At 38.8% G+C, this 26,212-nt stretch overlaps 1 protein-coding gene across 3 annotated transcripts in view; it reads right to left on the bottom strand.

Annotated features, from left to right (window-relative positions):
* The window catches only part of PRUNE2 (prune homolog 2 (Drosophila)), a 217,426-nt gene that overhangs the window by 34,036 nt on the left and 157,178 nt on the right, over positions 1–26,212 (bottom strand). The window contains exons 9-12 of one of the 3 annotated variants that reach the window (XM_012721297.1): positions 25,095–26,174; positions 23,950–24,715; positions 1,955–2,034; positions 138–338 (exon numbers count right to left, since the gene is read on the bottom strand). In XM_012721297.1, the coding sequence (XP_012576751.1) occupies positions 138–338; positions 1,955–2,034; positions 23,950–24,715; positions 25,095–26,174 (2,127 nt within the window). Of the gene's footprint in view, positions 1–137; positions 339–1,954; positions 2,035–23,949; positions 24,716–25,094 lie in introns of all 3 variants that reach the window. The other 2 variants (XM_012721295.1, XM_012721296.1) reach the window with 2 other exon arrangements.

Raw genomic sequence — 26,212 nt, 5'->3', positions numbered from 1 at the left:
TATTCCCTAAGATATGAACAGAAGCATCTAGAAATCACAGAAAGGAACCACTGGTAACAAAACAAGAGGTTTGTTTCAAAAACCACTTAGATAATTTTTCCCTTTTTATCTTTGACCTTGCCAACTTGGTGACTTACCATGTCCAGTGTACTCAAAAGAATCTGCTTCATCAGGGGTGTCAATTTCATCCACATTGATATCAATTTCATCTGGACTGTCCAAGTTATCATCAGAGAGAACAGATCCTTCACTTTGGTCCAGAGAAAGATTGATATTTGGGGCTGTGAGCTTGACTCTCCGAGGATGAGTATCATTAAGATCCAGAGAATTAGGAGGTTCTAGAGAAGAGAAAGAACAGCAGCATTAAGTACTGGACCAAAACCATGACTGCTAAGAGTGTGGATTCTAGTAAGTAACTTTTTAAAGCCCTTTAGCAAGAGCAGACCAGCTAAAAATCCATAAATGGGATTTTCTCCCTATTCTTGACCAGCAGACCTTGGCACTAGTTCTTCCTTGATCAAATAGAAATAAAAGGTTGGATTCACTGTGAAATGGGCAGAAACCTAGAACTACCCTATTCAGGTTTGACAATGTGACATAGCTATAACAGTGAATTGATGTTTATGTACATATTGCAAAAGGAAAAAAACAGTTAGGTTTACATGTCTTGTATAATAGTTCATATAGATTTACCACTATAATATGTGAGATAGAAAATTGTCAGTTATGTTCACAGACGCTCCCTGTTCCTGATGGCTCTGATGATCTGTCAGGAGCTCTTGAGGTATCCTCTCAGGTTACATTTTTTGAATCCACTCAAGCAGTTACCACCCCTATATCAATACTGCTTAACATTGATTTCTAAGCCATAAATAATAATCTTTTCATGGTAAAGCTTACAGAAGTAGCTGTCAATATTGCATATATTATTTCTTTTCTACTCATGTGTCTTCACTAAACATAAAGTTAAAGAAGTTATTTTTAAGGAAGTTGATCCAATTAAACATTTCAGAGAGTAAGGCTAAAAACAAAAATCTTAGGATTTCCTATGACAAAAAAAAATTTTTTTTTAAGATTTTATTTATTTATGCATACAGAACTGGGGTACAGGCCAGAGGTGCAGGGGCTATGAGAGAATTCACCAGAGACAGAGTGGGGCACAGAACAAGCAGATCAATGAAATATACTGCTGAGGGGAGCAGCAGGCAGGTCAGGAGAGGTGTGCTGTGCCACATGGGTCACCGCTGGGGCTAGGGATCAAACTCACACAGAAGCAGCCACAGCCAGCTTCGCAGTGCTGTGCTCCAACCCTCTGAGCCACCAAGGAGGGCCGACAAAAATTTTTAAAAAAGATTTATTTACATATGCATATAAGAACTGGGTACAGGTCAAAGATGCAGAGTGAGAGGACTCACCAGAGACAGAGTAAGGAGCAGAACAGGCAGAGCTACTGAAATATACGGCTGAGGGGAGCAGTGACTGGGCCAGAAGAGGTTTGCCTCACTTTGTGGGTCACCTCCCTGGCCTGGGATTGCACTTGTGCTGCAGTGGCTGCAGAGAGCTTCATAGTGCTGCACTCTGACCTACTGTACCATCAGGGAGGGCCCTCAAAATATTCTGAAGGCCATCTGGTATACCACTCAATTCTAGAATTCTCCATGATAAATCTGGTGAATTTAAATATTGTCAGAATGTGGTATAATGATATACAGTAGTGAATTACAGGAACTGAAAACTTTGGCAGGTATGACCCTCACTAGTGAACTTCAAGTCGACTCTGAAATTAACCACATTGAACCTAACACCTTCCTCACACACATATATATATATATATTTTCTCTCTCTCTTCACTTTCATCATAAGTTGGATGCATAAGAAATGGTTCTCTCACTGAATAATGAGAATGTTTGGATGTACAACACTTCTCAGGGGAATGAACAAATGCTCTTCTTACCAGGTCTCATGTCTGCAGCGTCAGGACTCAGCATTCCCTTCTCAAAGGAGATGTCCATTCCCACATCCTCTGACAGTTGTCTAAAAACAGAAAAGCAGAGTATGAGACAATTGTGATTCAGGATTTTGAAAAGGAAACCAAGTGATTCAGGATTTTCAGCTCACTTACTATAAACCTACTAGGTGGGCTGAATCTAAGCTAAGTGACCCTACATTGGAGTAAAGACTTTATCCTTGACTGAAAACCATAGACAACAATTTTCTCTGTTCATACAAATCACTTTCCTACCAGCTCATATAAGTCAATTTAAATAAATCAGAAAAGCAAAAAACTAATGAATTATTCATACAAGGATATTCTATATGTATTTGTTCAACAAGAGAGGCAATGCATATGCTATGGAGACTTGAGTTTATGTTTCTTAAACATGAAAATATTACTTAAATTGCTATGGACAGAAGAAAGCATACTCTGTCTACCTCACTTTCATTATTTGTAAATAGGGCCATGCCACCTAGCTCACTGATTTGTTGAAACATTAATGATGAAGGAAAGTAGCAACATCCTGCAAAGGTCCCAATTAATATTATTTTCCTTCGTTCTTTGATTATGCAAAGATTCTAAGTGAATATATGTCGGTGAAGATAGTTCATGTGTCACCATCTCTTCTTCCTAATCAGCACCCTGCCCAGAAGGTTTATTTTAACCCACATCTAAGATGAGAGTAGGGAATAGGAAAACAGCGCAGAAAATTGTTACACATCTATATACTATTATAGGAAGCTAATCACCAGTCAGTCACAGTGAGTTCCCCTTTATTTTCATTTCCCACCTCATAAGGTCAACTCTCATTTATCATGATAATGTACTTTTCTTTTTCATTTTTTCTAACTAATTTTAGTCACCTAAGGTGGACCCTTGTGATATAGTCACTAATCTAAATTTAAACACGATAAGCCTTTGTGTTAAAGTTCTAAATTTAGTTCTTTCTTCACTTTCTTCTTGAGACTTCTCTCCACCTCAATCTGGGTCTCCCAAACAAACATTTGGAGTTTCCATACCAGATGACTGATTTATCCAGGACCCAAATCACCCCCACCCCATACCATTGTTACTAAGGCAATGAAATAAAAATTCTACAACTATAGTGATAACTGTGCTTGCTTTGTTTATTCCACAGATATGTACTGAGTATCTACCATGTCTGAAAATATAGAAGAAAAAAAGAGGCCAGATTCATTCTTTTGGAGGAGAGGAAACAATGGATTAAAATAATGACAACTATCACTTATAATTCAGTGCTGTTCTACTGGAGGTAATTAAGTACCTGTGTTCTTACCCATACACCACAAAGACCTCTTCAAAAACACAGCCTCAGGGAATTTCTTTCTCTGTATCTTTGAGTTTGCTTCTACCTTGTATGTTCTCTAAAACAAATCCTGTACTGTGGCAGATAGTAATTCAAAGGAAAAAAAGTCTATTCCACGGACATAACATACCAGGTAACAGCAAGCCAAACTGACAACAGAGAAGAGAGCAGCAAGCAAACATAAGGAATACATTAGGCCCAGTGTTAAAAGTGCTGGGACCTGGGAGGATGGATGTCTAAGATTGCCACACTGCTGCATTTCTTTACAATGGTCCCTTGTCACTGGAAGTAAACTGTGTGTCCTTGACATCAAGCCAGTAGTGCCTAAAAAGTGGTAAAATGCTGCGAAGAGCGGGTGGATTCAAATCTTAGTTTTACTATTTACTGTGTGTCATATCAACAGTTATTTGATTTCCTTGCTAGTAAGAGAAAGACTATATAATGCTTGAAAGTGAACATGGAGAGGAAAGAATGTTTTTTATTACTGTAGTTCACGTTTTCCTCAATTATAATTCCTTTCTCCATTACGTTTGAAGCTTCTCAAGGACATGAGACACATCTATTGTGCTTACTATATTATGCCTTTGGCACCTGGTAGAAGTAACTACCTGATAGATATGTATTGAGTTGAATTATTGAGCTTAAATACCCTAAATGAAAATGTACATTATCTTCTAAATGAAAATGTACATTATCTTCTTTGTCCTCTGCCTATAAGTCAACCCTCAAAATAAAAATAATTTAAACAGGCATCATATCTGTCTGATGGTACATGCTTTAAAAAATAGATAGTGTTAGCCTTAAGTTGTGTTAATGCTCATAAGTCATAGGTAACCTCATGGAACAAGTATAGTCCTAAGTAAAAGGTTATAGTTCTAGATTGTAACTCCACTGTTAGCACTAACAAGCTGATAAACCCTGAGAAAATTAGCTGACCATCTCTGTGATTTTAAATGGAGATGATAGATACCTAACATCACAGTGACTGTGGAGAATAAATATATATGATAATACTTTGTAAATTATAAGGCGTTGACAAAGTTTAAGGCATTACATTTCCTCATTTTAAACATATACCAGGATAAGAGATTTAGTTGAAGTACGTGTCATGGTAGGGCAAAACATAATTATAGTTCCTACGATTTGAGTCTTAGCCCTAGCAAGGGACAATTCATTACCACACAGATCTCCCTGGTACCAAATGTCCCCCTGCACTAATTGATGGTGGGGAACAGGGCTTTGTCTTCAGTACAACACCTTTGACTCACAGAGCAGAGACCCTGTGAAGAGGTGTTGGAAAGCTGGTGCTGGGGAGGGTGGGGGGGTGGGAGAGGGGAAAGGTGAAGACTGATGGGGTGCAGAGGAGAGGAACTCTCATAATGCTCAAGGATGTTACAGAAGGCATGGTGCATTTTAGGAAACCCCAGGGGCAAAAGAGGGAAACGGAACCCAAACAGCCTAGAAGCACACCTGGGAGAATTCTAAGCTGTACTCGTTATAAATTCTTCAACCATATCCATTCATTAGATGCAAACATATTAAATAAAGTGGCCAAAGAGCAGTAGGCAATGGAGTAGGGTGAAACTTTGTAATCAGTAATGGAAATTTCTTGGGGTCTGTTAGGCAACAAATCAGCCTAGCATGAAGTAAGCATTTTATCTTATCTATCCCTAGCAGATAAGCTACCAAGGAGACTGAAGTTGTAAACACAAAGCTGAGTAGGTAATGGCTGACTTCCCAAACAGCTGCTCAGCTCCATATCGTCATCTAGAGGATGGATGCAGAATTGTTAATATGCTGATTGGTTATAATCATTTTATTTTCTAATTTGGGTAACTCATCCTACATTATCAACTCAGATACTCCGGTTGATGGTACATATCTTTCTGTCTAAACTGCTAAAAGATGAAAGAACATTTTTAAAAATGAAATCAAAACTCAGAAGCGCATCAAATGCTTTCAAGCATTCTATGAATGTGGTTAAAATGTGGTTATTAATATATCATATTAATAATATCATGGCAGTAAAATTATGTCATAATAAAAACCATTATTTTTTAGTGCTTGCCAATTTACTAGAAATTTTTCTTTAAATCGACTTACTTTAATTTATTTTGAAAAGGTTTGTAGCAACCATCTGTATGAAAACTTAGAATCACATAAAATAGTCACCTAAGTTAAATAAAAATAGAAGAAGGTGTTAAATTTAAATTAAATTTTCCTTGCCTCTGACTCTGAGACTTTCTCTTTGCTGAAATAAAGAAATCAGAAAGTGTCTTGCAAGGTATTAAAACTACAAAGAAATGCTGTCTAAGATAGAATACCCTGAAAGTAGTTAAAACATTTACAAGGAAACCAAGCCAGAGGAAGAGTTATTCCAGGAAGCTCAAGAGGAAGTAGCCGACAGAATTTCTAGACTGGATATTAGATGAAGTACTGTCCAGATTCAGGAAGAAAGTTCTAGATCTTAACTTCTGAATAAGGACCTAAACCTTAAAGAATTGTCCCTTACTGAAAGGGGACTGAGAGGCCCTATTCTGACTTTAATTTTCCTAGACTCTTGTGTGGAAAATAAAAGACAACAGGTGGGAATAGACACACTAACAGTGAAATGCCTGAGTCAAGTTGCATGATCTGAATGACACAGGGAAACCAACTCATGAAGTTAAAAATTAAAATAAGGGGTCTCCCTAGTGAAACAGCAGGTTAAAGCTCAGCACTAAGAAGATAAAGCCACTTCAGCATGAGTATGATCCCCGCCCTGGAGATGACCCACATGGCATGGCAGACCTCTCCTGGCAGACCTCTCCTGACCCGCCCACTGCTCTCCTCAGTAGTATACTTCATCAGTCACCCTGTCCTGCTCCCCACTCTTTCTGGTGAAGCCTCTTACTGCCCCTGCCCCTCTGGCCTGTACCCCAGTTCTGTATGCATAAATAAATCTTTTTTAAAAAAAAATTAAAATTCATCTAGGATCACTGAAGAATTAGAGCCACATGCTTCCAAAGAGTCACATCCAAAGATATGAAATCACTTGACAATGTCACTTTTACAATCTAGAATTCACTGAAAATCCAATTAGGGGAAAGAAAAACCCTGTGAAAGATGAGCTCACCTTAAAATAAAACCCACAAAATGACAAGCTATACCAGGGAAGAAACACTATGAGGGACTGCCCCCCAGACTCAGTAAACAGATAATTTAGCAATAAACACACCTTAAAAAAATCTGAGAGCAACTGTAACAATTTTACAATGACATGTGAAAGCACCGAGATTTGAGTTGTCAGGGCAGGGATTATCTCTTACCCTGAGTAGTCATGCTGCTTAAAAAAAGGAACATCTGTAAATAATAAAGTCCATAGTGAAGTGATTTTGAGATATTAGAAAATAATTAACCACAGGAAAGCAAATTTAGAAAAATTAATATAAAAACAGATTTTATGCAGAAAAGCATTATTAAGGCTTAAGAAAGATATTTAATGAAAAAAAATCCTTCAGATGATATGTTTATTTAAAACCAATAAGCTTTGAATGGTATAGCCAAAAGATAAATAGAAAACTGAATATAAGGAGAAGTTAATTTCGAGGGAAATTTGAATATACTCAAAAATTTATATTCAACCTGAAAAAACTGCTTATGAATTTAAAAGATCTGAGCAATATAATAATATAGCTTGATCTACTACATAGACCTGCAGGCAAAAAACCCATTTTTTTTCAAATGCATAGAACTGATTATATCGAATGTCTCATAAAATACCAAAAGTTGGGGCCCTGCCTGGTGATATAAGGTGTTAAGACACAGCACTATGAAGCTATCCACAGCCACCACAGCATGAGTTTGATCCCCAGCCAGGGAAGTGACCCACATGGTGTGGCAGACCTCCCCTGACCAGCCCACTGCTCCTCTCAGCAGTGTATTTCAATCATTCTGCCTGTTCTGCTCGCCACTCTGTCTCTGGTGAATACTCTCACCTCTGGCCTGTACCCCAGATCTTGTATGCATAAATAAATAAATCTTTTAAAAAAACCACCAAAGTTAGTATCATATGGATACTACTCTCTGGCTTTATAAACACACATCTAGAAATCAATCACAGAAAAGACAGTTTGGAAACTGAAAAACATACTTGTAAGTAACTGACAAAGTTTTATGTAGCAAAACTTGTGAAAGCAGCTAAAGAAATTTCTAGAGCAAACAGCCCTGAATTAAAATATTAGAAAATAAATATCTAAGGGTTCAGCCGAACCCTGCAAGCAGAAAACAAACCACCATGCTCTCATATGGTCAAATGTTATTTATATTAAATCTGTGCACCCTGCTAATGATTATGAATAACAAGTGGGGAATGGTGACATAAGCTGAATTCTGCATTTCAGAATGGATCACATGTGAATTAGAAGACTGTTTCTGCCACTTCTGCTTCTTGATACAGAAGCCAGCAGACAGTGGAACGGCAGTGTGGAACTCAATAAATGAACGAACAAAGAGCAAAACTTCTGGGAATAGTTAAATGCACCCTCTTACCTCTAGGCCAGATATAGAGGTAAGTCCAATCCACATTTGACATTCTTCTAGCACTTATGAATCTAGAGGGGTTTGTTACTGAGGGATTAGTATTGCTCCAAATCACGTTCTTTTTAATAGGAAAAGAGCAGCGAACCAAGACTTAGTGAGTCTTGGTCACACACACACCACTTCTGGGTGGTAAATGTTTCCTGACAAACATGTACACCCAGTAGCATGCAGCACCCCTTTTGAAAATGTGACTATTTTTGAAATTGGCCACTAAAAATACAGGTGTATAGCAATATATTAATTGTTCTTTAGATAAATACCAGATGGTTATATTTTTTCGGGGAAATGATTACATAAAGAGAAAGTTCCTTTAAGTCAGAGTTCCTAAAATTCTTCTCATTTCCTCCTAGTCAAGTAAGCCATAATGAACAGATAAAGATACATTCTCTAGAAATGGAGATAAAAAAAAAGAAAAACAGGGCCCTCCCTGGTGGCGCAGCGGGTTAAGGCACAGCACTGAGAATCTAAGGCCGCTTCCTCATGAGTTCGATTCCCGCCTACCCCGGAGGTGATCACATGGCGTGGCAGACCCCTCCTGACCCGCCCGCTGCTCCCCTCAGCAGTGTGCTTCATTGATCTGCCTGTTCTGTTCCCCGCTCTGTCTCTGGTGAAGCCTCTCACTGCCCCTCAGCCTCTGGCCTGTATCCCAGTTCTGTATGCATAAATAAAAAAAATATAAAAAAAAAAAAAAAAAAAGAAAAGAAAAACAAACAAAACCTTCCATAAGGTGCTTGCTTTCCTTCACTATGTACATCAATTAGCTCTGTAAAGCCCAATGGTTGGAGAACTGCCATTTCTGATAATGTAGGCTGCACAATTTGAGGTAAGAATACACGGCACCCTGTGAACCTGAGGCCCCTAAACAAATTCCCCTAGTAGGAGATGAGGCTGAGGCCGCACTCAGTTTAATGAGGCTGATGCCAAGGAAAGAATGGAGCCCTGGTCCCACAAGAAGCTGGACTGAGCCATGAAATGAGACTCTTGGCAACAATTAGCTATCCAGCTGTGCTTCAGTAACCCTGAGAGAGATAACACTGTGACCCCCAGAAGCTAGTCAACTGTGGCAGATAAGCACAGGGGTGTGAGTGGGGCCAGCAGATGCTAACAAACCAAAGGAAGACAAGCACTGGCATTCACCCAGATAAACCTTCTCTAGGGAATTTGCAAAAACCCACAGACCACAGCCATCTGTTCTAGGAGGACAGACACATAATGCAATCTCCTTACCCAGTGTCAGGTTCTAAAAATCTCAAGGTAACAAAATCAATTGGAGTCCAAGATTAATAATGTTGCTTGAATTGCCCCCTGATTATAGTGTGCGTAGAAAATCCTTTGCAATTAAATCTTATGAGCATAATAGTTTTAGCAGCACTGAGCAGAACAGACAAAAAGCCCAAATGGCATTTAAACTTTGCTTTCAGACAGTAATTAAGTCCTTGGCTGTGAGTGGGGGTGCTTGGAGAACCTTACCTCTTCTTGCAGGGTGTATGCCATAGTCTTTGTAGATGTTTTCTAAAACTTCAACTAACATCACTTTGTTATTAAGAAGACTGAAATAATTTCACTGGGGAGAAGCATGTAATTGTTTATAAAGAATATTGACAGTTGACAACTTGGATTATTCACAAGTGTCTCCAATTGAAATGCACAGAACTGAATTTAAAATCTTCTTCACAGATCCACTGCCTCCTACATTCTCTGTGGTGATCCTGAAAAATGCCTACAAATTCTTTGACATACATTTGAATGGTGGTGCCTAACTTCTCTTCCCATTTGCGCGATTTGCATTCAGTGGCTAAAGGAAATTTTCCATTCAAGCCATCTTTTTACAAAAATGTAAGGGATGTCAACAACAAAGGAGTGATTAAATATAGCATGGAATTCATTATGGTATATTAACACAATAAAATTTCTAAATGCAATGACATGGAATGGAATATAAGTTATAGTTAATGAACCAAATAACAAGAAGTATTTAGAATATTATTTGTATAAATTATGCAATTTTTACATATTTTTAGAAGGAAGACAAATACACTATTAATGATCGTTACTATAGGGAATAGATATAGAGAGAAAGGAATTTTCATTCTTTTTTCATTTACTGTTCTATGTTGCTTCGATTTTTAAAGCCTGTGTAACTCTATAAAATAGAGAATTTAAATATAATAAGATTCTGTAACAGTTTCTAGAAATCTGTAGCAAGGCAAAATTAAGTAAACATTAGTAAAATGAAGTGCACAGGAAGTAATTTCAGTTGTTCATCAGTAGTGGTATTATGCTGTCACATCCTACTACCACGTCAGAGTTCTCATTTTCCAAAATAAAGCATAGGAAGCAGCAGGCAGCGCAAAGCACTAGGAGAAGCCCTGTCTTTGGTTAAACCTGTCACAACAGCGTTGTTCACCCTTTGGCCATGTGTCTTTTGTGTCCATTCATCCTTATAAGTATTTTCTGAAAGCTTGATTTATATGTTAGATCCTCTTTTGGGGACTTTATAATGCAGTAAATCTGTCATAACTCTGTGATGTTCTGTAGAAAATGTATCTGATTGATTGTGTTTATGTCAGTTTGACCAAGGAATTTTTTTTTTAAAAGATTTACTTATTTATTCATACAGAACTGGGGTACAGGCCAGAGATGCGGAGGGTGAGGGGATTCACCAGGGACAGAGTGGGGAGCAGAACAGGCAGATCGACGAAGTACACTGCTGAGGGGAGCAACAGGCGGGCCAGGAGAGGTCTGCCACGCCATGTGGTCACCTCCGGGGCAGGCGGGGATCGAACTCATGCAGAAGTGGCTGAAGCTTCTTAGTGCTGTGCTTTAACCTGCTGCGCCACCAGGGAGGGCCTGACCAAGGAATTTTTAATTTTTTTCTTCTACTTACCTTTTATGTCTCCTTTCTTTACTCTTCTCTTTCCTTTATGTAACATATCAGTATAGAACAATATTTGGAAGTTCAGAGGCACAACCCACTGAGATATGTGGCTCTCTGCACACCTTGGACAGCATCTATCAAGAGCCTAGCAAATGCCGAATTAGTATTCATTATTTTTTCTTCTTCCAGAAAGAATTCAGGAAAGCAGCTGAAGCCTCAGACTCTGGAGCTAGGCCACCTGCACTTGAACTGTGGTTCTGACTTTTTAAAATGTGTAATTTTGGACAAGTTACAAAATTCAGCCTCAGTTTCCTCACTGTAAATAAGAAAAGCACCCTGCCTAGTAGTGAACTGTCAAAAGACTAAACCAACTAGTTGATGTAGGGAAGGATAGAGAACACTATCTATCACACCACCATAGATATGACAGAAATGCTAGGTATTGTTAAATTTTGTTAGGTATTGTTTAATCTTGTTACAAATTAGAAATGTGGTCTTCAAAAAGTGTGGATCCCTTTTTCTTCTTTTTTTTTTTTTGTAGATACAGGAAAATCATTTTAAAAGTACATGAAATTTCAATAAAACCCCAGGTAACCAACACAATCTTGAAAAGTACAAAGTTGGAGGCCTCACATATCCTGCTTTCAAAACTTACTACAGACCTGTAATAATCAAAACAGTGAGGTTCCTATTGGTAGTAAAGGAAGAAATAAATACTGAAGGAACAGTATAGAGTCCAATATATGGTCAAGTGAATTTTAATCAAGGACACTAAAAGCATTTTGTAAGGAAAGGTCAGTTTCTTCAACAAATGGTGTTGGGAAACTTTGCTATCCCCATGCAAAATGTAGTTGGATACTGACTTTATACAATATGCAACAAATAATTCAAAATGAATTAAGATTTAAAGGTAAGGCCTAAAATGATAAAACTGCTAGAAGAAAACAAGGAAAAAACTTAAGATATCAGATTTGGCAATGACTTCTTGAATAAGACACCAAAAGCACAGGCAACAATAGCAAAACTAGGTAAACGGAATTGCATCAACAATAGAGGACTTCAGATACTCAACTCTAGAGCAGTTAAAAAAAAAAGTCCCTAATCCACATTCCTGCCTCTATTATCATTTCCATCATCTTGCCAGATCTAGGTTATCTGACCTCTTGCAAAAGGAAAAATTAAAATCACATTTGAGGTTCAGTGTTCTTGGGAAATTCTGGATTCCCTTAGGTATCCAATTCAAAGCTGAAAAGAAGTTTCTTTATATTTCCATCCCAACCTCATTCTCCTGCAAGGAGTTTCTCCTTAGATGTATAGAAGAGTTTAAGAAAAGCAGATGCTCACAAATAAGGTGACAACCTATTATGCTGGGGTCAACTGCCCGAAACCCATCCCAGACTTTTATTTACCATGTAACCATGGTAGTTATTTCACCTCTCTAAGACTTAGTTTCTTAATCTGCAAAATGAATATGATAGGAGGAGTAGCGTGAGATTTCAAAGAGATAAGTAAAATGTTTGGAAAAGTTGTATTACTTTGATATTACTCATAATGCTTAATATTATTCTTACATTGTATTACTTAATAATAATCTTAGTATTATTAGATTTTGGATTAAATTAAGCCTATCAGAGCTACTGTGAGTATTCAGGATGGTCATGGAAGCCCTTAAGGGACTCTCAGAATTAACATTGAGGTATGACAAAAAAAATGTGTGTGTGTGTGTTGGGGGGGGGGTCAACAATCATGGAGCCATTAGAATTCCTGGGACACAAAATATCATGTTTTTTTTAAAAAAAAAAAAAAGATTTTATTTTATTTGTTCATACAGAACTGGGGTACAGGCCAGAGGTTCAGGGGTTGTGAGAGGCTTTAACAGAGACAGAGTGGGGAGCAGAACAGGCAGATCTACAAAGTACACTGCTGAGGGGAGTAGCGGGCAGGTCAGGAGAGGTCTGCCACGCCATGTGGTCAGGAGAGGTCTGCCACGCCATGTGGTCACCTCCGGGGAAGGCGGGAATCGAACTCATGCGGAAGTGGCTTTAGTTTCTCAGTGTTGTGCTTTAACCCGCTGCGCCACCAGGGAGGGCCCAAATATTCATGTTTTCAAGGACTATTCTAGACTGGATTTTTGTGTCCTTAAATTCAAATGTTGAAATCCTAACCTTCAGTACCTTTGGATGTTGAATATATGACGAGATGCAGTCGCTAAGCAGGTAATTAAGTTAAAGTTAAAGGCTGAGTCATGATCCCACAATACATAGACATGGACAGAAAAACCACAGAAGTAGGTGGCCACCTGCAAGCCAAGAAGAGAGGCGCCAGTCCTTTCTCCAACCCTGCTAATATCTTGATCTCCAACTTCTAGCCTCCAGAGTTGTGAAAAATATATTGTGTTGTTTAAACCACCCAGTCTATGATACTTTGCTATGGCAATGTAAATAAATGACTAGTACTTGAACTTCATCACCAGCACATCCAAGTGCAAGTAGGAGAATTGAGCTCAGGCATCTCAAATTTTCTGATTACCCCTTCTATAGCTGCCTGAAAAATCTAGAATGAGAGAGTCAGGGCCAAGTCAGGCCCTTGAGGCTGAGAGAAAGACGCCATCCATTTTACTTACATTTCTCTATTGCATTGTATAATCAGTCTATGAAAGTAATTTATGAGATTTGATTAATTTTATATTCTCCTGAGAGATATATTCAGTAATTGTACAGCTATGCCAACTTCACAGGGTGATCTGATTCATTTAGACTTCTTACATTGGCATGTCTTCATTATATAAAGGGAAAAAGCTGTTCAAAGAGAAATTTGCTTATGGTTTTAAATAACTGCTCACAAAATTATAGCATTTCATGGGATTCCAAGACTCTTCTGGTGTTGCCCACACTTTCTCTAGTTAATTGGTTCCTATTGGTAGTAAAAGTTTTGTAAAATAAAATGAACAGCCTAATAGCAGTCCCCTGCATATCAAATTAGTAAGAAATAAGCCTTGATAGTGAGATAAGCCAGAAAGAAAAAGAAAAATACCGGATGGTTTTGCTCATAGCAGGAGTATAATGGACCAGGTGAGAAAATAATAAGAATAATGAACAGCCATATACCAGAGACATTTTGTGGAGGTGGAGTGGGGAATGGGATCAAAAAAGAGGGGAGGGGAAGTGCACAGGACTATGGTGATGGCACATGGGTGACTCGGTGATGGGAAACCCACGGGGATTACAATTGAGATGACAAAAAATGTACAAAATGATATAAAAATAAACTATTACATTATTTAAAAATAAAAAAGAAAGAAGCCTTGAATTTATAAACTGGTAGGTGTTTATAAATTTTGGTGAAAAGCTTGCTTGGCTTAATCTTGTTCAGATGAGTGAGTACAATGTTTTCATCAACTTGTTTAACTTTTATCAAATGTCTACAGGCTTTTTATTATAAGGAATGAAATGATAACCTCTCATAGGGCATGCCAGTCCTCCTCAGTAGGTTGTTTTCTCCTTTGATTTTCAAGCACTATAGTTACTTTGCTTGGAGTTCTAGAATTGCCTCTCTGCTTTCCATTCTAGACTCTGTTTCAGCCATTGCTGTTTCAGCCTCTCAACTTGCCTGCACCAGGCCCATTCTATCACCAATCACAACACCAGCTCAATAAAGACTGGCTTTCCACTGTCAATATGTTTAATACAAAAATCTTTGCTTCATACACAGGGCTCCTCACCATCTAGATCAACCCGCCATTAGTATTCTCAATGATCTTTCAGATAAAGTGAGCTCGTTTTCTAGTTTCTCCAATTTTTGATAATAGTTTTCTTGCCTCTATAGTTTGATTTATCTGAAATGCTCCTTCCCCTCACATGGAAATCTACCTCACCCATGAATCCTATACCTGCATACTAACAACTGGGAGAAGGAACAAGGCTGTCCCCTCTTTGAGGACCCAGAATACCTGGTTATATCTCTTAGGAAAGGACTTCAGTCTATCTTTTTTAAGTCATTTCTATTTCTCCCTTCTCCTCACTAGAGTCAGTCAATTATGCCTTAATTGTGCCTTAATTATGCTTATTTCACATCTGTCCTAAGGGATACTACCTTGTTCACAATAAAGGCACAACACCTGATAGTGGAATTGAGTTTCATTTTCTCTGAATTTCTAAGGGATATGAAGGAGTTAGGAAATTTCAGCTCATCCTTAAAAAGAGAAGAGTAGCAGTGTTTTCTTCTGTTTTTTGTTTTTTTTTTTTTTTTTTTTTTTATAGCTCTGAAAAATTTAACTACATTTACGAGAGTTTGCTGAGGGCTTCTCAAAGGCCCTGGGTGAAAAGAAACAATATAACATCAAGATCTAGGTCCTGATCTCAGTTCAGACACTCACCCAGACAAATGTTCCTTTTCTTGCTGTAAACTGAAGAAGTAAAGCAAAATTAATTCTAAGATTTATTCTTGCATATATTACCAGAAGAGCTGGAACTCAGGATGCTAGAACAATACAGAGAATCAGGCATCTATCAAAAAACAGGCAAATGACTTGACAGAGCCTACAAATGACAACGGTGCTCAGACAGGGGACATCTGGTACACCTATCCAGCAGCATCCCCAAATTCCTGCCATTATTTATCTGGAAGTACCTGCATTCAAATGTTCTGTGTTAACTCTGATGCAGACAGGAAATCAGGGACAGAAATCTTTCCTATACAACTTTTCCTTCTTCCCTTCTCATTCCATCTCTTCTCCCTAACTATTCTATTTACTGGAATTGAAAGGAAGAACCCATCCTAAATTGAAATACCATCTGCAGGAACTTGGTTCATGGAAAGCCTCTGTTAGCAAGATCTTGGCATATGAAAAGGGAGCAGTTTTGACTAGGAAAGTAGAAAAACCTAAGCTTGTATTTGCCTTCCCATTATAACCGATACTGAGTATCTGAATCTTGTGCAAACCCCACAACTTGTTTTCTAGCTAGCTAGAAAGCAGGGAGCCTCAAGATCATAGAAGTATGTCTCCTTTAATAAGAGATAAGCTCTTCTCCAAATGCAAAGCCATTCACAAGTGAAAAAACAACTGGATTATAAATGGAAATTCACTGGGATGCACCAAAGGGATCCCTAACCACTGGGAAAAGTTAATTTGACTTCTTGTTAATAGGAAGGAGAAATGGCTCCGTAAGCACCTATGAGACTTTTGACCTTCTTTAGGGTGGGAAGGGAAATTCTGCATCACAAAGCGAAATCTCCTAGGGAAGATGCAGCCCACTGTGAATGACAAGTGTCATCTTACTTTGTGAGTTACAAAGCAATTTCCAGGCAATCTTAAAGAGCTAGGGCTTTCACCAACCTGAATGTGTTGGTGAAATTGGCCAAATGGTCATTTACTAATGTAGTCATTTCCATAAAGGCAGATTTTTTTCTCCCACAGAAAAAGGGTTGCTGATCAATTAAGAAAAAGGAGCTATTTTTTTTTAGTCACCAGGATTTTTAATCTCATGATTCCAGATTTTACTTTGCATGAATATTATCAATTATGCTTTTAAGAAAAATTCATCAAATGAGTATTGTGAAATAGACTCATTCTGTGGCACTTCCCATTTTCTTTACAGGAGGGGCTGGGGAGGCCATCTGGTTGGAAGTGAGCCTGGAAGCTGTACTTACTTAGCAGTTTACATAAATCCACACCAAGTTAAGAGTTTCAATGAAAGAACGGAGGGAGTGACTAGAGGTTTTGTCTCCCTTCCCTGAACTCATTGCGACCGACAGATTCATATTTTAAATCACTGGGCTCAGTAGGAATATAGTTTTTTGATTTTTCTATAAAGGAATTGAATAACTATGTATTTCTTACTTGAAATTGGCCAAATGGACATTTTTTTAGTGCCTGTGTAACTTAGTTTTTCAGGAAATATTAATATTCTATATATAACCTCATCTGTCTCTTGATTTTTAAAAGACAACAGAAAACAACATAAGCCCATTTTTTGAGGATGACCTATTTCTGCAACTTAGAACTTGGGTAAGACTTAAAGGCTACAAAATTCATTAAAAGAAAGAGAAGTGTATGTTATGAGGTTCTATACCTATACCTAATATAAAAATAAAAATGACTCCTTATCAAGGGCCAATCTGTTTGTTAAATCATCCCAATACACTGTCATACGCATTAGAAGAGAGTCCTAAACAGTTTTCAAACTGTCACCTTTGATTTTCTATCTCCGTTTTCATCGCAGACATAGGAATTAAAAAAAAAAATGTTTATAGCTTTACAGAGCCTGTATTCCCTGATTACCTGATCGCCAAGGGAGGGGAGGAGGACAGCACGAAGGACCACAGTCTTTCCGCTTGAGCCGATACAGATAAAATGCAGCTGCCAGCTGTCCCCTGCGAGGGGCTGGGCAGAGCTCCGTGTCCTCTCACCCTCTCCAACTTCGCAGCGGCGGTAGACTAGTCTCTGAGAACAACACTCTCCATTGCACGCAGCCCTCCCAGCACGAGATCTTCCTAAAGCCGCACCCGGACCCACCTACCTTCTGAGGATGGGAGGAGGCTGGCTGCCGGGAGAACGAGAGGGATGCTCCGTTAGAGCATCTCAGCATCTCCCTGCCGCTGTTAACTGGAAATACAGATTCGCCTCCATTTTCTGGTCACATGATCACTGGCACATCTAAATAAGGACGATCACCTGCCTCCCAGTTCCCCCAGTGTACTGGCCACCACCCCTGTTCCAGCTGGGGAATGGAGCAGGGACTGTGCAGAGTTTCATTTGGGAATATAAGTTAGTCTTTCACTCAGGCTATTGAGTCAGCAATGTCCCTTGATTTTTGTCTGCTCAAAAACACTACTGCCACTGCTGTTCCTTGAGTGACATTAAATGTAAATAGGCTCAAAGCACAGGCTGAAAGGAATTTCGTTTCCCTAAAAAAACTTAAAATTATATCCTGTAGCTTTACAGAACTCCCAGTAAGATGACAGAGTCATTATTTTCATATCATGGAAAATGGTTAACAGCATATTAAGATGGACTATGGAAACAGCTGGATAGTAAGGAAGTCCAAAAGGAGATTCTAGAGAAAGCTAGTATGTCTGCCTAAGACCCACAACAGCTTTGACTATTTGGAACCAAAGGTATATGCCCACTTAGCACGTGGACCCTGGAGCCAGAAGACCAGAGGTTGATTTTGTATTCTACCACTTATTGTCGAGTTTGGTCCAATTACTAAACTGTCTGGTCCTCAGATGGCTAATTAGCAAATAGGTAAAACAGTAATGCAGTTTAAAATAACTGTAAAAGCAGTTAACTATCTTTACAGTTATTTTAAAGTAAGTGGAAGTAGGTAGAGATCTGAATCTGAGTTTTTTACAAAAAAAAACAATTTACAAATAAATCTTAGCTACCAACCATTCACTAATTATAAAAATGCCAGCAGAAATACTTGATGAGATGAAGGAAAAGGAAATATGAATGAAAAGTTTACATACAAGAAAGACATACATTCAGTTGTTTGATATTCAAAGACAAAAATGTCTTTTAAAATATTGGTTTTATAGTAGGTAGCTGGTATGTAAAGTGACTAAGTTATGTCATCAGGTCAGTCATAGATACATGTATTTATTTATAGTGGTAAAAACATTGAATTTTTTTTAATTGAGATAACACTGTAATGATATAGAAGTACAGGACACACCTCTTCAGATATATGTTAACACAACATACACACCACTGAGGCACCCTTGGTCCTCTTTCACAGTCTACTGTGAGCTGTAATTATTTTAAATTATATGTCAAGGGGCCCTACAGCTATAGTTATTTTACAAAATAAGAGTTACTGTTTAAATACAATGAGTAGCATAATGATTCTTGTAAAGACCAACAAGACAGGGTAGATGTCAATTCTCCAGTCGAGTTTTAGTTAGTTTTTAAACCTAATTCTTTTAAATTATTTGATAAATTGAGGTTAAAATAAAAAAAAAAGGTCTTTGGAGGTTATATAATGACAACTGCTACTTGAATTGATGTTATAACAGGTGGCTATGTAAATAGAACAATTTTTATTCTCTGTAAATTCTGACTGGTGTAGGCAACAGATAACCAAGAAAAATTAACAGGTACAGCTATGTTTTCTCTGTGAGACTAAGTGGATCACATGGAACTAGAAAAAGTTATGAGATTCTTGGATGAACTGTAATGAACACAACAACAAGAAAACTAAAAATCTCAAATTTCAAAAGAAAGAAAAAGATGAATTTTCCTATATTAGCAAAGAAATTCACATCTCTGTTAAGAACTGAATATTGGTGCCTCTCCCAATATTTATCCTACCCACCCACATACACTTGTCCCCAAGTGATAGTATCAGAAGGTAGGAAATTGGAGAAGTAACCAAGATTAAATGAGATCACCATGTACAACCCTTGTGAATGGGACTGGTCCCTTCACATGAGACCTCAGGGAATTCTCACCGTGCCATGTGAGGATATTGTAATGCGAAGTAGTCTGCATCCTAGACACAGGTCCTATCTAGACCTGCCACTGGCAACCTGATCTCGGACTTCCAGTCTATAGGTCTGTGAGAAATAAATTTCTGTTATTTGGAAGCCATCCAGTCTATAATAATTTACTACAGCAGCCTGAATTATAAAAAAAGACCCTTCCACGCTGAATCTAGCACATCTGACTAAGCTACTTCCAAAGCAAATGTAGCACATCTCTCCTGAAAAGGAAGCAGCAAACACCAGAAGTTATCAGTTTATTAAAGGCATATAATGTTGGGAAAATTTCACTTTCTTTTTTATTCATTCAATCAGGCATATGATGAAGCACTAACACTGGGAGTGCTGTTCTAAGCACTAGTGGTACAATAACAAACAAGATAAACTGAACCTCAGCTTTCCCAGAGGGGACAGCCTTACAGATGCAGTCAGATACAACAAAACAAATTGAACAAATAAAGAGAAGATTGTTTTAGATAGAAATGGGAAGAAGAAAGTAAAGCAAGACAGAGAGACACAGCTAAGTTCTGAGTCTGGTGCTTTCACATTTGGTGCTGAGTAATCCCATGGTGGGGGACTCTCCTGTATTGTATGTTACATAGCAGTGTTTGTGGCTTCTACCCATGACCTGGCAGTAGCACCCAGCCCATTTGTGACAACCCAAAATGTCTCCACACATTGCTAAATGTTCCCCAAGTAAGGGATGGAGGGGGGAGAGAAAAATGTCCCTCTGCATTTTCTAGGAGAATATTACATAGCAATGTTGACCTAAGAAGAATTAGAAATACTGAGTAGACCATTAATCATTAAGAAATCAAACTACTACTAGTAAAAAAAGAAAGAAAGAAAAAAACCCTCCCCTACTACCTGCCAAAAGCAATAGGCAAAGATAACTTTATAAATGAAATAACTCAAAAAATGCATCCTGTAGGTTTCTCAATCTGCTAAAAATGGAGCTTTCATATGATCCAACAATTTCACTCCTAGGTATCTGCCCAAAGGACACAAAAACATTTTTAACATCAATGCAAAAGGACACCTGCATACCTATGTTTACTGCTGCACTGTTTACAATAAGAAAGATGTGTAATCAACCCAAAAATAGATAACTGGATCAAGAAGATGTGGCACAAGTATTCAACATACTATTACTCAGCAATCAAAAAAGATAAACTCATCCCATTTGTAACAACATGAATAGAGCAGGAAGGGATCATGCTTAGTGAAATAAGCCAGGAAGAAAAAGAGAAATACCAGATGGTTTTACTCATAGCAGGGATGTAAGGAATCAGGAAAAATAATAATAATAAGCAATTGTAACAAAGTAAAAATGAAAATCAACAAACAGCTATAAGCCAGAGACTTTCTATGGGGGTGGAAAGGGGAATAGGTCCAAAACTGGGGCAAGAAAGTGCATGGGACTGTGGAAATGGCACATGGGAGAACTGGTGGTGGGAAGTCCATGGGATTATAACCGAGATGAAAAATATGAAGGCTGATGTAAAATATGCATATATATAGAATTTAACTATATATATATGATTCTATGTCTATATAATAAAAAATATCTCATGTATTAAATGACTCCTGGATTATATAAATTAAAGAACAGAAAAAAGTGTGATGTGTCCTTTGTGTTGTAGTGCAAATTTAATCTTAATTTCAAAATAGAACATGAGATGAGGAAAATTATAGGCCTGTGTTATTTATAAACTCTAAATGACTTGACATGGTAAAAAGAAGCCAGATATTCTACTAAAGTTTCTCAGATTCACTCATCTAAGTGACTTTGCTATCCCCCTTGATTTCAAGTTACAACTTCACATGTATACATGCTATTTAAGCCATGGGGGGTATAAAGATGTATAAGCCATAATCACAGACCTTGAGTGGCTAAGGTAGGTTTAAAAAGTCTCTAGTAAGTATAACATGAGGCAGAACATGGGAAGGCCATAAAAGAGGCACAAATCACATGGGGGGGGTGGATTTCCGTGGACCCGGGCATTTTTGCCTTCATGGGCCCCTTCCTCTTTTTAGGAAAATAATATTTTAGAACTTTATAGGTATGAAGGAATATAAACTACATAAGAACATAATCATTTTTTTCCTTTTGATTTTGAAAGAAATTCAAGGGCCTCCTTAGTGGCACAGGTGTTAATCTCAGGCTATCAAGCTATCGCCAGCCAGGGAGTTAACCCATATGGTGCAGTAGACCTCTCATGTCTTGCCTGCTGAGCAGGGTATTTCGATAGATCGACGTTTTGCTCCCCACTTTGTCTCTGGTGAATCCTCTTACACTCCGCCTCTGGCCTGTACCCAAGTTTTATACATAAAAATATATCTTAAAAAAAATTCAACCTCAGGATTGCCTAAAAGCATCTGGGCTCTGGGAGCTGCTCCTGAGCCTGCTGGATCCTAAGCTATCACTGGTTCCTCCTCTCTAAAGGCACTATACACAGGTGTCTCTAACACAGGTGTCTTCCTAACTTACCAGCATTAGTGCACACATATTTTGATCTAGTTTCTCTTTCTAACTATGCACCACAGCAAGTGATTCAACCACTCTGAATATCCATTTCCTCCCTTGCGTAATTCTTACCTCATACAGTTGCCATGGTAATGTGAGATGGTGTGTATGCAGTGCCTGGTCTATGGCATGTGCTCATAAAATGATAGCTATTTATATTTAAACTGACACTGGCCATTAATTATCTTGATTTAAGTATCATATTATTATATATCTTTTCTCTTATGTTCCACTTCCTAACTAAACTACTAAAGTCTGCAGTACATTTTAGCCTAGTGGTTTTCAAACTTTAGGGTATATGAAAATCACTTGGAGGACTACTGAACTATAGATGGCTCCTCCTCCAGTTCAAGCTGGGCTCCACCCCATGCATAGGAGGTGTGGAGTGGGGCTGATAATTGCATTTCTAACAGTGCTCAGGTGATGCTGAAGCTGGGGTTCTAGGGCCCACTCAGAGAATCATCTTTCTCAAATCTAGCACAGAGGGAAACCTTCAAATATATTTAGAGTAAATTATTTATGCATAAGGGTAATGCAAATACCAGTGGGAAAATCTGTTCTCCCCACTTGTGAGATCATTTTTATTACTGCAGAGCTGAGTAGAAAGAGAAAAACAAAGAATTCTTACTGAAAGAGGAAGTGCTAGCAACACAATTGGACACTATCATCTGTTGGATTTCAGGGGCATGTGCAAAATGCAGGCAAGAAGCCAAACAATAGCTCAACCAACTCGAGGCTGCCTGAGTCCTTAGCTCAATCTATAACAATGCCAGCAGGGTTGCTGGGATCCATCTGCTCCTCTTTCTGATAACGGATAAGGGGTCTCTCTGGAAGGAAATAGCTTGACAGGAAGAGAGAAGGATTAGAGCAAATGAAAATGTCTGGATTTATAATGCTGCACTTGATACAGTACAGTTTTTAACTCCTTATGGACTTACTACACCATCAGTCTCCCCAACATTCTTTCCATTTTCTCTGTTCCTTTCATAGAGAAATAGAATTTGTGAATGCCAAAGCTCCCCTGAACACATTCTATTTACTATTTACATACAAATTAAGTTCACAAGAAGGTCTGCAATTCTCCAGCCCAATCCACTAATTTTGAGGATGAGGAAATTTTGGCTAGGGTTAATCTTACAATACATAACTGGTAGCTGTAGAGCCAGGCTAGACTCCAGATTCCTTGACTCACAGCTGATACATCGGATGAAACATCCTTTAAACTCCCAAAACAAGTAGGGAAAAGACATCTTTTTTTCTACTTCCAGATTTTAAGGCAGAATATGTTTCCTTCCCTTGACTTCTGTAACTTCACAATATGCCCTTTTATCTGCGGAAGCAGGAGGGCTTTATCAGGGCAAATGAAGAGAGATGTACAACTTTGAACAGTTTCAGCAGGGCCTGAAAGCTTGAGAGCAGAAATTATATCCTATTTATTATATGCCCATTGGCTGTCCAGAAACATGGCAAAGAGAATATTCTTAAAAATAAAATGATGAGGCCCTCCCTGGTGGTGCAGAGGGTTAGGGCACAGCCCTAAGACTCTGAGGCCACTTCCGCATGAGTTTGATTCCCGCCTGCCCTGGAGGTGACCACATGGCGTGGCAGACCTCTCCTGGCCCGCTGCTGCTCCCCTCAGCAGTGTACTTTGTCGATCTGCCTGTTCTGTTCCTCACTCTGTCTCTGGTGAAGCCTCTCACCGCCCCTGAGCCTCTGGCCTGTACCCCAGTTCTGTATGCCCAAATAAATAAAAAAAAAAAATGATGAATGAATGAATTATTCAGTCACTGCTGTTTGCCAGTTTTTCAGCCAATTAGGAATGGATGTTTCACACTAAGATTCTGAGCCTGCTGTAGAGTCTCCTTATTCTGAGCAGTAGATTAAGTGGTAACGTAAAACTATAATACTTTTTCTGCATGATTGGTAGTATGTAGACACCCTGGATGGAAACTGAAGGGACTTTTCAGACCGAAAATATATACAAATCATCATTATCATTATGGTTCTCTAAGAGCTGCTTTTACTGATGATAAGCTTTGCAATAAATATAAGCAAAGCTCCTATCATCTAGGTATTCTTCCTATTCCACTGTCCTTCACTATTTCCTTGGTTTCTAACAAAATGGTTTTCAGGAGAAAAATAGACAGCTTTTTGCTTACCCATTTGGTTTTGGTTTTCTTATTCTGGGCTCAAGAAACTCTGTCTCCTCCTCCCTTTCCATTTCAGGGATTATGTTTTTCTGCAAAGGCTGTGGTGACAGCATTTCCCACTCACTGTCATGGGTGACAGTCTGTGACATTACTGCATCTGAGCCAGCCCTGCCTCGGCTCTTGCTTTTCCGTGATTGGCTGTCCAAACCAGAGGCTTTCTCTAGCACTAAAGCTTCTGGGGGCTTCAGTTCTCCCAGAATCTGCATTTGGGAATCCTTGTCCAAGCTGAGATCAGAGGCTGGCTCCACAGTCTCACCAGCCTCTCCTGGACCTGAGTCCTTAGCTTTGGATGATGGATCGACAATCTTACTGTGGCCCAAGACCATCCAACTCTGGTCTTTTCCAGGGCTTTCTAGAGATGGTCTCTTATCATTTGTAGAAGACATTATTTCTGCAGAGTGATCGTTGCTTTCACTTAAGTAGCTCAGCTGACTTGAGTCTGGGAAGCATTCTAACTGAATTTCTGGCAACTCTGTTTCTTCAGATCCTCTATGAAACTCTTCTAATTCAGAGGTGCTTTCTTTTGCTTCACCAGCCTCTGGTTTAGGGGATAAATTTTCTTCATGGTTTACGAGTATATAATCCATGTGTAGATCATGATGGTCTTCACTCTCCTCTGTGTGTCTTTCTTCTCCACATTCTGGTTCTATCTGCTCAGGTTCTTTGGTAGGAATTATTTTTTCTTCTTCCAACTGTAATATTTTCTTGCTGGCACCTCGAGGGGAAAGATAAAGGCAAGAAGAGGAGAACAAAGTTAAATTAACACATTTGATTTGTGTTCGTTGAAAATGATCCATGCAAAAAGAAGTAATATAAAAAATGTTTCTACTTGGTGGAGTTATTTTATTTTCTCATGCACTACCAGGACAGTGCAATAAACAGGCACTCTCTACTACCATTACACTATTACTGTAGATAGGGTGGGAAGAAGGTAGATAGTAGGTATCACTGCTGTAATGCAACCATTGCAAATGTATTTGGTTCCTCCCTACCCAAGGCAACAGGGAGAGTGCATTTTACAAATTCATCAATGTAATAAAAACAGTAGTTTCTTGGCAGTAGGGGGGTTGGAGGATTGGGATTTTTTTTCTTACCATTTCGTAGTTCTATGTCTCCACCTGCTGGCGAATCTGAGTTCTCGGTTTCTACCTCCCAGTCAATGTTTGATGGTGACAATTCAGAGTCTGCTTCTTCAGGCAAAGAACCTGACTCAGGGTCTTCATGAATATGCAGCACAACCAGCTGGTGTCCAGACTGTCTGTTCTTAGTATCAGCAATGTCTTCTGTACTTCTTTGGTCAGGATGGGCAGAAAGCACTATCTCTGCTGCTTTGCTCTGTAGAGGCTCATCCTCTGGAACCTCAGATGCTTCTGTCATTTCCTTACCAAGGGAAGGCTCTGTGAGATAAGACAAATCAAAGGGGGGTGTGAATGGTGTCAGCGACTGTTTCAGAGCATCTTCTTCCAAGGGAGGGTCACCACCATATAAAAAGTGTTCAGGTTCCTTTATTAAATCTTCATCAATATTTTGGCCCATGACATCATACTCAAAATCCCCCCATGAGGCTTCAGAAGAACAGATATCTTGCTTGCCTGCATCTCCATCAACTGACATTTCGAGATTTCCTTCTGATAATGTCAATTTACTCATGTCATCTATTGTTCCTGTCGATGTGCTAAAGCTGCGATCAAGGGCAGCTTCACTCACATCCAGACAAGCATCTGAGACTAGCAAAGTACCTGGAATGGTGGCAGAGTTTTCCAGAGAAAAAGGATGTGCCCTATCCAACAAACCTCCTGCATCTGTCTGACTCTCAGGAGAAAAGCCTTCTGATATATAAGAGCTGTTGACATCCATCATTGGCTCTTGGTGAGTTACCAAAATACTGATTCCTGTGTTTTCAACCATTGGAACTGTTCTGTCAATAGGTTCCAAAACTGGTGCTATAGCTGGGTCAACTCCTTTTTCTTGTCCTGGTAAACCTCTATTGTTTTCACTCTTTATTTCAGAAGGTTCAAGAAAACTTTCAGGAGAGACAGGCTGAGATGAGCCATTTGTGTTTGCTTGATCACAAATTGAAGGCAGTGGAATTTCATTTTCAGAATATAGTTCTGAATTGTATGGCACAAATTCCTGCCTAGATTCTTGATTGGGTTCTTCAGTCATCTTCTGCTCAGTGAGACGTAACCCAGTCTCTTGATTGGGTTCTTCA

This window comes from Condylura cristata, unplaced genomic scaffold, assembly GCF_000260355.1.
Source record: "Condylura cristata isolate star-nosed mole 26May11 unplaced genomic scaffold, ConCri1.0 scaffold00006, whole genome shotgun sequence".
Taxonomy (NCBI): Eukaryota; Metazoa; Chordata; class Mammalia; order Eulipotyphla; family Talpidae; genus Condylura; species Condylura cristata.
The sequence above is the reverse complement of the archived record's forward strand: the minus strand, read 5'-3'. Positions and strand labels throughout refer to the sequence as shown.